The 14,249-nt window shown below is 40.8% G+C and overlaps 2 protein-coding genes across 2 annotated transcripts in view; one reads left to right on the plus strand and one right to left on the minus strand.

The window, feature by feature from the left end:
* The window catches only part of PNO1 (partner of NOB1 homolog), a 57,182-nt gene extending 45,198 nt beyond the window's left edge, over window positions 1-11,984 (minus strand). Inside the window, exons 1-2 of the mRNA XM_033939110.1 lie at window positions 11,671-11,984; window positions 6,208-6,357 (exon numbers count right to left, since the gene is read on the minus strand). Coding sequence (XP_033795001.1) covers window positions 6,208-6,357; window positions 11,671-11,841 — 321 coding nt within the window. The 5' untranslated portion in view covers window positions 11,842-11,984. The remainder of the gene's footprint in view (window positions 1-6,207; window positions 6,358-11,670) is intronic.
* Window positions 11,985-12,011: 27 nt separating this feature from the next.
* WDR92 (WD repeat domain 92) overlaps window positions 12,012-14,249 on the plus strand; it is a 39,878-nt gene continuing 37,640 nt past the window's right edge. Inside the window, exon 1 of the mRNA XM_033939109.1 lies at window positions 12,012-12,634. Coding sequence (XP_033795000.1) covers window positions 12,449-12,634 — 186 coding nt within the window. The 5' untranslated portion in view covers window positions 12,012-12,448. The remainder of the gene's footprint in view (window positions 12,635-14,249) is intronic.

Here is a 14,249-nt window from a genome sequence, read left to right on the forward strand (position 1 = left end):
CAAAATAAAATTTTTAGTGGCGGCTGCTAATAATATTTCTTCTGAACCTTCTATTAGTATAAATTCAACTAAGTATATAATTCATCCAACGATTAAAATTTTGGGAATTATTTTTGACCAGCATCTTACAATGCATGCTCAGATAGATGCTGTAGTGCGTAAATGCCACTTCACATTATGAAAATTGCAAACAATTAGATCTTATTTTGAATTTACTGCTTTTAGATTACTGGTTCAATCGTTACTACTGAGTCTTCTCGATTATTGTAATATTGTCCGACAGTCACCAAGAAAGAATTAGCAAGACTTACATTAATACAGAATACAGCGGTCAGAATGAGTCATGGCCTGAAGAAGTTTGATCATGTTACACCCTTTTATTGCGAATTGCATTGGCTGCCAATGGAGGCCTAGGTATTGTTTAAACTAGGCTGTTTCTGTTATAAGGCTGTTTATGGTACAGCTCCTTCTTACTTAGTCAATAGATTTTCTTAGCATCATACAGACATAGCAGAATAACTCATCCTTTGTTTAATTTTCCATCTGTCCAGGGCTGCAGGAGTAAGAAATTTCTAAATCATATTTTGGCATCTCAGGCAGCTCTTCATGACAACGAATTTTGAATATTGATGCTTACTACCCATTCCTATGGCCATTTTAGAAAACAATTGAAGACCTATCTTTTTTCTAAATATTTGACTGTTTAATGAATCATTTTATTTCATGTAAAATGTTTACTTTTATAACTTTTTGTAAAGCGCGTTGAACTTCTGGTTATGCGGTCAATAAGCACAATGTTATGTTACACCATCCCAGATCCAACGTCTCTCCCTTCAAACCATTGCCCATCATCTCTCTCTGTCCTGTTTCTTGCCCCATAAGCTCTCCCCACATGCCCAATCTAGCACTGCTTTTAATACCCATCCCCTCCATACTAAAAAAACCCCCCAAAAAACAGTCCAGGAGGCTTCCTCAGCCCAGCATGTCCTACCCTTCTCTCCGTGGTGGTCTGATGTCACCCCTCACCTTCTGTCACACTGAAAAATCTTCCAGCCTCAGCAGTGAGTGATTCAGCAACATTGCCCGGGGCTCCCCTTCCTGGTTTCTGTCTGCTGTGGTTTGTCTCCAATGACCAAACTTCCTGTTTCTGCTCAAGTGAACTATGGCAGATGGAAAGCAGGAAGGAGAGCTGCAGGCAATGTTGCTGAATCACTGCCGAGGCCGGCAGATTTTTTAGCATGACAGAAGGTGAGGGTGAAATCGGACTGACGTGGAGAGAAGAGTTGGGCCACGGGGACCACCTAGAGCCTTGGAGCCAGGCCATGAGAAAGGGAAGTTCCCGGACCATGACTCCAAGGCAGGGAATACTGCTGCGGGCCACATAAAATGACCAGATGGGTTGGATTTGGCTTGCGGGCCTTGTGTTTGACACGTGTGCTCTAGAACATCTTGAACTGAATATGTAATTCAGGAAAATGAAGCATCTGGAGACAAGATTTCTGCTCTAGAAAGAGAACAGCATGGCAGGGCCCTATCAGACATCGGACATAAAACCTAGACACTCAGCACTCTCTGACCAGCTACAACAGTAGCTCCTGCTAAGAGTGAATTTGCTTCCAAAAGAAAACACAGCAGAGGTGTTACATACACATCTCGTTAAAGCACATTAAAAATGACTGAATGTAGACAATTTGCCCAGTATAACAGAGGAGTCGCGAGGATGTCAATAATTCAGCCATGGGTATACAGTTCAAAGTACGCCTTATTGATAATAGCACTGCGAAGACTTGACACCGACAGTGTTTCAGAATCAATACCTTTGTCAAGAGTCTTAAAGGATAATTTTTCTATCGCATGAATAGTGCATTAGGCACTGATAAATGTTTAGAACGAGCAGAGACAAAAGACGGTGTCCAAAGCAACGCTAATGGTCACAATTTTCCCAGCTCAGGTACCTTCATGGCCCAAGACCTGACAAAATAATCAGGGTTTATGTGGCTAAACTTGAAAATGTGCCTGCTCTAGAAATGAAGTATATACTCGAATACAAACTGAGACTTTTGGGCCAAAACAATGGACCAAAAATAGGGACTTGGTTTATATTCAAGCCACCACCTGACCACCGATGCAGCTGTCCTCCTCTACTCAAGCCCCGCTGACCACCAGGGCTGAAGTTCTGAGCTGTTCTAGATGTAGCCTTGCAAGGGGGGTAACATAGCTAAAGGCCAGGTAGAAAAACGATACGGGTTGAGGGTAATGCTGACTGGACGAAGTCCAGAAAAAAAAGCACTTTGCGACGCAGAAAATGAAGAACTGAGGAACCGCGAGACGGCATCAGGCTGGAAGGCACTCACACATTCATGGTGCGTGCAGTCATGAAGTTTCTTAAAACTTAAAGTGAAGGTTCACTTTTAACATTGTCCATACTGGGCTCTGTGGATGACATCACCTACATGTGAGAATATGCTGCCTGCTAATCCTAAAATAATTGCACATGCCAGTGGGTATATTGAAATCGAAACTGGTAAAATAGATTTAAGAGCAAACAATATTACTCTTTTCAAAAAATGTTTCAAACCAAAGGGCACTGGAGAAGCTACTACATAAATCCCAAACAAGATTTTGGGATCTATTTTACAACTCCAAAAATAAGACAGTGACTCTAGTAACTGCTGCCAAAAATGCTTAATCTTGGGACAGAGCCAAAACATATGGCCCACAGTAGCATTATCAACTTGGCATTTAGGAAAGATACTAAGGGTGGAGAAGTGAACTTTTTTGTGCCCTGTGTTGGAAAACTATTATAAACCATGCGATTCAGTTCTCTAAATTTAAGCTGCATGGTACAAAAACATACATCATAAAACCAACTGGATCTTCCTCCACCGCACAGTTCAATTTATAAAGAATCAAATTACACAACAAGGAGTGTAAGAGAATACTGTTTTCTTTAATGGTAACAAAAGCAGCAATTGCAGACCACTGAGCTGATAGAGGTAAATATGAATTATTTTGTCTGGAGAGATGAAGATTTTAGTGATGGGTATAAGAGAGATAGGGAGAAAGAATAGGGTGGGGAACGGTTTGAAGGAGACAGCAAGATACGGTGAAAATTAGGATCGGGTGGAGGTGACTATGAGAGAAGAATGTAGGCTGGTGAGAATATGAGACAGGCTGGGTAAAACCTAGGGTAAGGGGAAGAGATACTGGTGGGAAACCCAGGCCACTGTGATATGTGAAACAAAGAAAGACAACTGGGGTTCTGCCACACAGCAGATAGCATGCTTAGAGAAGGGAGACTGCTGGCTTTTGCTGGCAATACGCAGTTGAACCTTAAGGAACTACATTTTTAAAAAGAACTTTTAACAGATCTCCAAGAAGATTCTATCTCCTCATCCAAGTTTGAATTCAGTGGGACAACAGGCAACTGGGGAAGGGAGGAGGGGGTGGAGAGGTAGTAAGGAAGTTTCAGCTGCTGGCTCATAAGTTTTTGGGTTGGCTACTAGATTCAAAGAAGATCTGCAATTTAAATTCTCAAGTGTGCAAATTAGTATGTTTGCATAAATCCAAGGTTACATTGCCAACATTTTAAGTGGTTAAGTACAATTTAAAAATAATTATCAATACATAGGAGACTGATGGCTTTGGTGCTCTGGTTAATAGGGGCTCTGATGCTTCAGGGACATCACCAAAGACACCAGGGGGGGTCATACTGGCTATCATGCAACATTGCCACCTACTGGCCAAATTTAGTGTGTATGTCAATCTGAAACCGCACACCTCCCAGGCTAGGAATTGCTATTATGATACAAGGTCTGTTCAAAAAGTTCCAGGACAATTTGAATTGCGCACCAAGTTCTTTTGAGATGCACTAGGCGGCACTGAGTAGATTGAAACCTCACGAGTAACCTCCTTTTTTCTGTTTGTTAATATCTGTTTTTGTCTCCAAGCTACAGCAGTTTTTGTGAAAGTGTGTTTTCGTGATTGGCTATTTTTCATCATATGCAACCTCAATGTGCAGTACTACAGCATGAAGTTCTGTTTTAAATTGGGTAAGACTGCTACAGAAATTTATGAAATGTTGGAAGTGGCTTATGGGAACAGGTCATGAGTACTGGAAGATGTTTTGAATGATATTCATGCTTCAAAAGTGGTCGTGAATCAGTGGAAGACGATTTGTGAACTGTTAGACCATCAATGTCAACTGATCAGGCTGATCAAGTTAGGGTTTTTGTGTGTGCTAATTGGTGATTAATGCCACAACATTCTAACATAGAAGTTGGGGATGTCTCGCATTGAATCAAAGTTTGTTCCACAGTTGATGACCAACAACCAGAAGAACAATCGCGTCATGATCTGTCAGAATCTTCTTGAGCAGGTAAATCAAGACGAAACATTTCTTGATAAATGATAACTGGCGATGAGACATGGGTCTACAGTTATTACATGGAAACCAAATCTTGATTGTTTCAATAGAGAACTAAAACATTGCCAAGACCAAAAAAAGCTTGGCAAGTTCGGCTGAACGTCAGAGTGATGTTAACAGATTTTTTTGACAGTCGCAGCATTGTTGACTATGAATTTCTGCCACAAGCACAAATTGTCAACCAAAATTACTATCTGAAAGTGCTGAAACGACTGCGAGAGAATCAGGATAAACCTGACTGAACTTTGGAGGGAGCAGTTGTGGTTCCTGCATCACAACATGCCTGTTCACGCCGCCAACAAAATTCACAAAAAACATGATGACAGTTCTTCCCCAGCCACCTTACTCTCCTGATTTGGCACCTACTGATTTCTTCTTGTTTCCTAAACTTAAATCCATGCTGAAAGGAAAGCGATTCGACACCACTGAAGACATAAAGCAAAAATTGGCGCAACACTTAGTGATTCCTGAAGATACATTTAAAGACCATTTCCAAATATGGAAACGATGTAGGGGAAAATGTATACATAGAAGGGGAGTACTTTGAAGGGGACTCAATAGAAATAAGTTGTAGGATTGTTTAATAAATTTTTACAAATCAGTCCTGGAACTTTTTGAACAGACCTCGTATAGGGAGAATAGAGATGTGCATTACGAATGCAAGAAGAAAATCCCAGGCAACTGCAAACAAAGGCTCATGGCGCCCAAAGGAACAAGAGGAAGCTGGAACTTGTAAATATTTTTAATCAAAATTTGTAGTAGATTTCTTGGGTAAGCTTTAAGATATGCAGAGGAAAGCAAATTGGAGTTGGTATTCTATTTTTTTCCATCTCCCCAAATCTTGGCTCCTTTATGCCTTGTCTCCTGTCCAACAAAAAATGCCTCTGAAAAGTTAACAATATCATTGATACAGTCCTAATCTGGAGATAAAAGAACTTTCCCAGTCATTTTCTTTATATTGTACCTTTCATTTTTAGACAGAGAGCACAATTTCTCATATGAAAAACAATCTGCTGGGATTGCCATGAAGCCAATTCCTGGATGTTTTCCAACACATAGCTTCCAAGGAATTTCTATAGTAACATAGTAAATGACGGCAGATAAAAACCTGAACGGTCCATTCAATCTGCCCTAATCACATGCATTACAATTTCATGATTAAATTAAAAATGTATTTTTTTCTTGTTATTTCTGGGCCATAGACCTTAGAAGTCTACCCGGTACTGTCCTTAGGTTCCAACTACTGGAGTAGACGTTGACCCTCACTGCAGCCTATCCAAACCATCTCCTTTGCTGGATTCAGACTATGAAAGTTTGTTCATTTATACTCTAATTAGCGGTCCTCTGTGTTCATCCCAAGCCTTTTTGAATTTCATCACAGTTTTCCTCTCCACCACCTCCCTTGGGAGGTGAATACTGCTCCTTGTTTTGAATACTAAAGGAGCACAGGGCTCGATGGTCATAAATATAAGCTAGCCAAATAAACTACTGCCTTCATCTTATTTGTTGAACTTTAATTCTACAATATAAGGAGAACTAGCCTCGGTGTTCTTTTCCCCATCATGGTGCAACTGTTTATCCTAATCATGTTGCATTGCTGTCACATCAAATAAGACCCTCTTTGTAAAAATGGTCAATCTGCACCAGTAGACCTAGAGCGAGTTCAAAATCTGTAGTATTTCAGCCATGCTCAAAGGAAGATGTCAGAAGACAGCTACAGAGAAAGGGAAGCCTTAGTACTGCTAATCAAAATTCAAGGAACAAACTGAAGTTTCTCTCACCTTGATTTCCACATTTCTGGTTTTCAAATTGAATCGGACTTGAAGCTGCAGGTGTTCAACAATGGGAGTGAAGATTTTCATCCAGTTTTCCTTCAGTGGGGTATATCTGTGTGCAGGCACAGGGACTTTTCTCATTTCTTCTTTGTCACCCTGCAACAAACAAAGGGAAAGTCATACTGAAGAAAATGTTCTCCTTTCACTTGTAAAAAAATCTTTACCAAGGAGGTACCTAAGCCTACAGCATTCAACTGTGCAAACCATTTGGTAATCTATTATAACGCTTTTTGATCTTATGCCCCAAGCCTTTTTTGTTCATTTTCTGTGAATGTATTTTACAATTTAAATGAAAAGATCTACAAGCTCTTTACTGATTTGCCATTTTTGTAAAGCCATTTCTTTTCTTTAATTTCTGAACTTCGGACAAGCTAGGTCTTCTTAAAAGACTACCACGGTCTATGTAAGTAATGGATTTGTAAAGCACAAAGACTGAAAGGTGAAGGGAAGCTGGTCTTTAGGAATCAGAAATAACAAATAGCACAAATCTTTAAACAAAAAATAAAGTTAGGGCTTTAATGAAAAGAGGAGGGCAGAGAGCTTTAATCTAGACAAAGCTTTTATAAACAAAAAACGGTCGCCCAACTTACACTCTGAACTGCATAAACACGTGGCTGTCTGTAGCTCCACAACAGTGTATCGCAAACTGTGTGCCGTGACATACTAGTGTGCCTTTTGAGATTTTAAGTGTGCTGCGGCTTGCAGGGCAGGAAGAGAGGCTCCAACACTTGTGTCAGCTGACTTCTACCGTTGCGTTGCGCGTATCTGCCGGGACTCCTGCCTTCCTCGTCTCCGCGCTCCCAGGACTCCTATCTTTCTTGTCTCCGCGCCCCTGGACCAGAACCAGCAGCTCTGTGTGCTTTTAACTTCGGCACACAGCTGCAGCTAGCACTACTTTAGCCCAGTTTCATCAGGCAACCTCGGGGCCTTTGCTAGGCTGGCCAGCATTGCATCATTGAAGGGGGCCAGCCTAGCAAAGGGGGGCCTTTGCTAGGCTGGCCAGCATTGCATCATTGAAGGGGGCCAGCCTAGCAAAGGCCCCAAGGATTACAGCTAAATATTAATAAACTTACTAAAAATGCTTTAGAGAAAGGTTATTTAACTAAAAAAGAATTCCGTTTTCTCAATGTTCCATATCCTAAAATCCCTATTTTCTATCTGCTCCCTAAAATTCATAAATCCCTAAATTCCCCTCCAGGGAGGCCGATAGTTTCAAACAGGGGAGCACTTCTTGAAGCTTCTTCGATTTATATTGATAAGTTTCTTCAAGCTTTTGTTAAAAACACTTTTTCATACTTGCAGGATACTACAGAATTTTTAAGAAAAATGGAACAAATTAAACCTGATCAACATTCGATGTTAGTAACTATTGACATGTGCTCTCTATATACCATCATCCCCCAAAAGGAGGCACTGGAGATTATTTGTAAAACGCTGGATCTGAGAACTAGTCCTAAAGTACTGACTGAGTTTTTATACCAACTTGCCAAGATGGTACTTCAAAACAGTTTCTTTATGTTTGAAAATTATCTGTTTCAGCAAAGTTCAGGTATAGCGATGGGTATTACCATGGCACCGTCAGTAGCTAATCTTTTTATGGATAGTTTTGAACAAAATTGGATATATCCCTCACAATTCTTCAAAAAGGTGAAATTGTGGACCCGATACATTGACGACATCTTCCTAATTTGGAATGGTGGTCCAGATGAACTGAAAATCTCTTTGAATTATATTAAGACCTGTCATCCCAAGGTGAGATTTACACACACCTATAGCGATACTGAGATTTCATTTTTGGATGTATTGATAAAGATCGTTGATGGTGAATTCCAGACAAAGGTTTATACAAAACCTGACTGTAATTCGGTGTTACATTTTTCTAGTGCTCATCCCAGCTCTCTTAAAAAAAGTTTACCTTTTTCTCAGTTTTTGAGAATTAGAAGAATTTGTACCTCTGATGCTGAATTCAGGAGACAAGCGAACTGTTTGAAAGAAAAGTTTTTACAACGTGGCTATCCTTTAAAAGTTCTTAACATAGCCTATAAAAGGGCTTATTATAACCATCGGGAGCTTCTACTAACCCCTAAGAATAAAGATAATCCCAAAACATGTGAGAAAGTTATGACTTGTATACTGACATACTCCAGTAATAGCTACCAGATTGCTCAATCCCTTAGAAAACACTGGGAGATATTAAAAATAGCGGGAACATTTAAAGGCTGTTCTTTAAGAATAGCTTACCATCGGAATCGAAATCTTAAAGAGATATTATGTCCCTCTCTGCCTATCAATACTCTGAACAGTACAACGAATGAAAAGCAGGGTCATCAGATGTGTGGTGACTGTCAAATGTGTGATTTGATGGAATGTACTAGCATATTTCAGAACCCAAAAGATAAAAAAGAATATACTTTAAATCATACCTCTAACTGTAAAACCCAAGGGGTTGTATATGCTCTAAAATGTCCCTGTAATTTAATTTACATAGGACAAACATCGCGGAAGTTTAATGTTCGTCTCATCGAACATAAAAGTAACATCAAGAATCATAATTTGGGTGCTTCATTAGCTAGACATTGTATCGAAAAGAAACATGATTTCGTAACACTGCGCGCTGTCATTATAGATGTAGTTAGACCCGACAGTAGGGGTGGTAATTTCCACCGGATCCTAACCCAGCATGAGCAGCGCTGGATTAGTCGTCTGGATACTTTGTATCCTAATGGTCTTAATAAACAGATGGAGTGGCAACACTTTTACTAAATAGTTTTGATGTAATATCTCTATTGTAGAATGTTATCTAACTATTTTCAGTATAGAATATGGGAATCCTTTATGCTCCAATGAAATCTGACATATGTACTGACGTCAGTACGCCGCCAAGCTTTTTAAACAGAGGCTGTCGCTATTTTGTTGCTTTATGGAGACTGCTTAGATTTGCACAGAACAGTAAGTAAGATATTTAGTAAGCAATTAGGTACGTTATAGTTATTATTTTTCACTGATTTTGTGTCTTGTTCACAGCGGCTTGGTTCATTTACAATTTGGCCCTGACGCAGTGGTTATGAATTGAATTCCACGAAACGATGGCCACGTTGGTACTTTTTGAAACACAAGTGCTGACTGAAGCTAAGTAATCTTCTATTAGCATATAAGTGCAATTCGCTGAATGGAAATGAAACTACTATAAATGAAAATAGTTTTTTCAGTAAAGTCTAATGAATATGAATCAGTGCAAATGAATGAATAAGTATATATAAAAGATGAAAGAAATTAGAAATTGACATCTGAACAATTGAAAACAAGTCGAGTTAGTATTACAGAATTTTTAGAAAATTAGAAAAAGATATTGTAGAACTGAATTTTTAGAAAATCAGATAAAGATATTGTAGAACTTTTTAGACTCTTTAATAAATAAAATGGGCTGAAATAAATTGTTTAGAATAAGGGGATACTGGAGTATGGCCGATGATTGGAGCAAAGGAGCTGAGCAACTACGCTGATAACCTCAGTCAGTGAATACGACTACGCGTAGGCTCCATTACTGAGGCCTCCTCCTGTATGAATATCATTTTGAAGTGACTATACTATGCACTTTTTCATAAAAGTGGGAAGTGTTTGATCTATATTATTTTATGGAATTTTTCCCACTAGGGAACTTTAGTTTAGTGTGTTAACACATGTTATGAGCCATATTGCAAGTAGCAATCTTCAGCTACTATAGAATAATAAAACAAGCTCACCTAAAGCCCCTGACTATTTACCTGCCCTGCACAGGCCTATCACTAGATCACCAGAGGGGGTACAGGGCAGGGTGGTGGGACGCCATTTAGTTCAGAATTTTTTTTCTTGGTTTTTCCTCCTTTACAGGTGGATGTGTCTTATGGTCAGGTGTGTCTTATAGAGCGAAAAATACGGTAACTTTATTGAGATGGGATCACATCTCATCGTTCTGTGTATCCTATAGTAACTTATTTTTTAACTTACATTATGGAGATATAAAGAACATAAAATTACTTTTCATACCCCTATGAACAGCAACCTATTGTTTAAAACTGATAATGTAAACAATGATTTCTAAACACATATTTTTTAATACTGAGGGTTTCTCAGCATGCGCGGACATGATGACATTACACAGATGCATGGATGCCCTCCAGAAACAGCCCCGAGCTCAGGCACAGCCGGGGCCTTTCCTGCCACTTCTAATCAGCACCAAACTAGCCTCCGGTGACGTGCAACAGGAGCTCTTGCCCCTGCACCACTGGTACCATCGGCAGCACTTTGACTGATGCGGATCCTACCATGAGTGACCCCCTGCTGCCCGCCCACTATAAAAAAAAAAAAAAAATTAGGCTGGACTCAAGACTCCAAAAACCGGACAAACTGTCAGGTTTTAGAAAAACATCTGGACAATCCTCTAAAAAGAGGCGTCTGGGTAAATCCGGACATATGGTAACCCTATTTGCGTGCTAGTCAATCAGCATGTTGCAATGCCCACACATCTTACTTCAACTTAATAAAAGGGCTTTATCATTTTTCCCTTAACGTATTTCAGGGTAATAATGTGGTTTTTATAGCACAGTAACCCACTTTTTTCCCATCTGATGAAATGGACTCAGGTCTTCGAAAGCTTATGCCTCAATAAATTGGTTATTCCATAAAGTGCTTCCTACCTAGGAAGTTCTTCTTCACTGAAAGGGTGGTTGATCGCTGGAACAGTCTTCCACTTCAGGTCATTGAGGCCAGCAGCGTGCCAGATTTTAAGGCCAAATGGGATAGACATATGGGATCTATTTGCAGAGATAGATAGGGAGGGTCATTGGGATGGGCAGACTGGATGGGCCGTGGCCCTTATCTGCCGTCTATTTCTATGTTTACCTGTCAATTTAGTTATGCCAGACTAACATGGCCACCAACATCCATTTTAGGATGACCAAGAACTTCCTCCTTTAGCAATAATATATTCTCCCCGATTATGGCCTTTTTTATTTTAATAATGCTGCTTTACATAATATAAAAACAAGGGAAACTGCAGAAACACTTACAATGATGCAGGCTAAATTTATTTGTATAAAATAATTGAGCGCGATTAATAATACCACTTTAAAAACAAACCTATGGACCCAACATGGTCCGTGTTTCGGTTACAAGGCCTTCATCAGGGGTCCCAGGTCGCTAAGGGATCAAGTAAAACCGCAAACAAGAAAACTGTAAAAATAACCCGTAGCCTGTGAAAGAGCAAACGTCAAGGCACAATTCGTGAGTGAACTCTAGCGTAGCTTTCCGTAATATATACATCTTAGCTTGTCTTCGCTAGTTTATAAGATCCCCCATCAACCAGGAAATAGCTCTGCACAGTACTGCATACCTTCCTCCCAGACGTTCCTGAAGCTTAGCTGCCCTTACCGTCAAAGAAGACCCAGAGAGCGGGGGAAAGTCGGGTCTCTTGCGGGCCCGCAGCGCCCCACTCTCGTTCTGCGGCAGTTTCCTCTTGCGCTTGGACCGGACGGTGGTGAAGGCCTCACCCGAGCCCGGCTCCTGTTCCATAGTTTCCACGTTGCCTTCCGCCTCCGTCATTGCCCCGGATCGAGGCGACGAGTCTCTTCGTACACGTGCGCACTAAAAGAGGCCAGAGCACGTTCCGCCTCGTCCGCAACAGACTTCAGGCTCCACCCACATCCTTTCCCAGAGGCCTGTAGCGACGGCCAGTGCTGACTCCGCCCACGTTCTACCCTCGAGGCTTGCGGTAGCGCGTTGACCCTGTCCCTCGCCCACGTTCCATCCCATAGGGCCGGAGCCTAGTACTGAGTCCGCCCACACGTTGTCCTTAAAACCAAGTTACTGTTAGCGCCTATATCTAATTCCAAAAAAACTTTCCAGTGACTAATCAGAATACTGTCAGGTTGAATAACTAACCGCCCCCCCCCCCCCTGAGTATTTTGCTTTCATTAAGGCCAACATAACCTCTGGAGCAATTGTTTTCTCAAAGGCCCCAGTTGTGAGAACGATGAAACAGGAAGTGGTTTTTGTCCAGTTCTGTCGCGGGCGCATAGCGGGCACCTAAGACTGGAAAGGGTCCTGACGGTAGGCGATGGTTGCTCGGGAGACCGCTTGGTGTGGCGCGCAAGAGCTGCTGGGAGGAAGTGTGGGAATAGTTGTAACTTGAGATTGGTGTCTTTTCGCCATGACTAGCCCGCTGGAGAAGCCTCAGATTATTGCCCACATTCAGAAGGGGCTGAATTACACCGTTTTCGACTGCAAGTGGATCCCCTCCAGCGCCAAGTTCGTGTGCTTGGGTAACTTCGCCCGGGGCACGGGGGTGCTGCAGGTGTACGAGATCGAGCATGGGGAGCTGCGGCTGCTCCGGGAGGTGAGTGCGGGGTCTCGGTTGGCGGAGTGGGGTGGGGGAGTTTAGACTATGCGACACCCCCCCCCCCCATTATGGTATTGGTAGGAGGGGAGTCAGGGAGCAATGACAGCTGTCTTCTACTTTTCTAATTCTATGATGCAGAGCTGCCAAGTTGCAAGGAGGGTTTTTTTTTTTTTTGGGCTAGTCACTATGCTGTGATAGGCTTATCAAAAATCCAGGATTGACTTTAGAATCTCCCTCCTGGAGCTGTGGTGCCTTTACGTATAGTATTTAATACATAGAGGTCTGACATCTAAGATGCACTAATTAATTTAATGCATTTAAAATTAATGCATGCTAAATACCCTCTAGTCCAGGGGTCTATGTGCATGTACTGCTTTCAATGCATATTCATTGGGGAAATCCCGAAAACCTGACTAGATTTGGCCCTCGAGGAGGGACTTTGGAGACCCCTGCTCTAGTCCATAGGAAGAGAAGGGGTTCTTTTACTAAACTGCTGTAACTGCTAGCATGCACTTACCACACATTAAAAAGGCTTACTGCAGGATGTGCACTAGTGTCCCCACAGTAAATTTACCAATTTGCACCTGCATACCATGCACTAAAAATATTTTTTTCTGGTAAGGGGTGGAGAGTAGATGTGACCGCTAGTCACACAATTGATCACCACAGGGTTAGCCACCTACAAAACAGGTCACAGTAGGGACTCACATAGTAAGGTTTTTTAATGGTTGTATGTTAATGGCAAAATTAGCATGTGACGTCCAAAAATAGAATTCACAAAAAAATAATTTATCGATTCTTATCATTCATATTTAGGAAGAAAGGACCTCAGACAGGTTTCTAATACATAAAAATCAGCTGAAACAGCTGTTCAACTGAATGAAACCATAATATAATCTTTGCTCCTACTCCTGAACCATTCTATTGTGCAAATTCAGCAGTCTCCCTAAATATGAATGATGATTGACATGATATCATAATTTAAATCATTGGGCAACAGATTGAGAAGAAATTTTCTTCCTTTAAGAATCGATAAATTATTTTTTTGTGAATTCCACTTTTGGATATAATTTGCTATTGTGGAGTGTGGAATTTATATTTAAAAAATTATTTTGTTTGACAATTAGCATGTGGCCATTAATTCAAAAAATGGGAAAATCAACTATTTCCAGCTTCGGCAAAAGTGGCCTTAGAGCAAGGTAAAGACCCTCATGAGGGACAGACTAATGCCATTTTTGTCACAGTTTTAGTAAAAGGCCCCCAGAATGGGCTACAGGGCTGTATTATTAGCAAGTTAAACCACATCAGCAGCCATATAATAAAGACTTGCCTTTTTTAAATTCAAACTACTTTATAGTTTATTGCACATAAACAAGCAAGGAACTTGCAGTATACAGTATAGTTGAAATTGAGAGTGCTGCAGTAAATACCACAGTGGAATAATTGCTCTCACCATATTTTCTGGCAATGAATTCCAGAGTTCAATTACATGTTGAGTGAAGAAATGTTTTCTCCAGTTTGTTTTAAATCTACTACTTAGTGGCATCGTTACATACTCCCTAGTCCTAGTATTTTTGGAAAGAGTAAACACTTGGTATTTTATAGGCCTCTA

Source organism: Geotrypetes seraphini, chromosome 3 (assembly GCF_902459505.1).
Source record: "Geotrypetes seraphini chromosome 3, aGeoSer1.1, whole genome shotgun sequence".
In the NCBI taxonomy this organism is placed as follows: domain Eukaryota; kingdom Metazoa; phylum Chordata; class Amphibia; order Gymnophiona; family Dermophiidae; genus Geotrypetes; species Geotrypetes seraphini.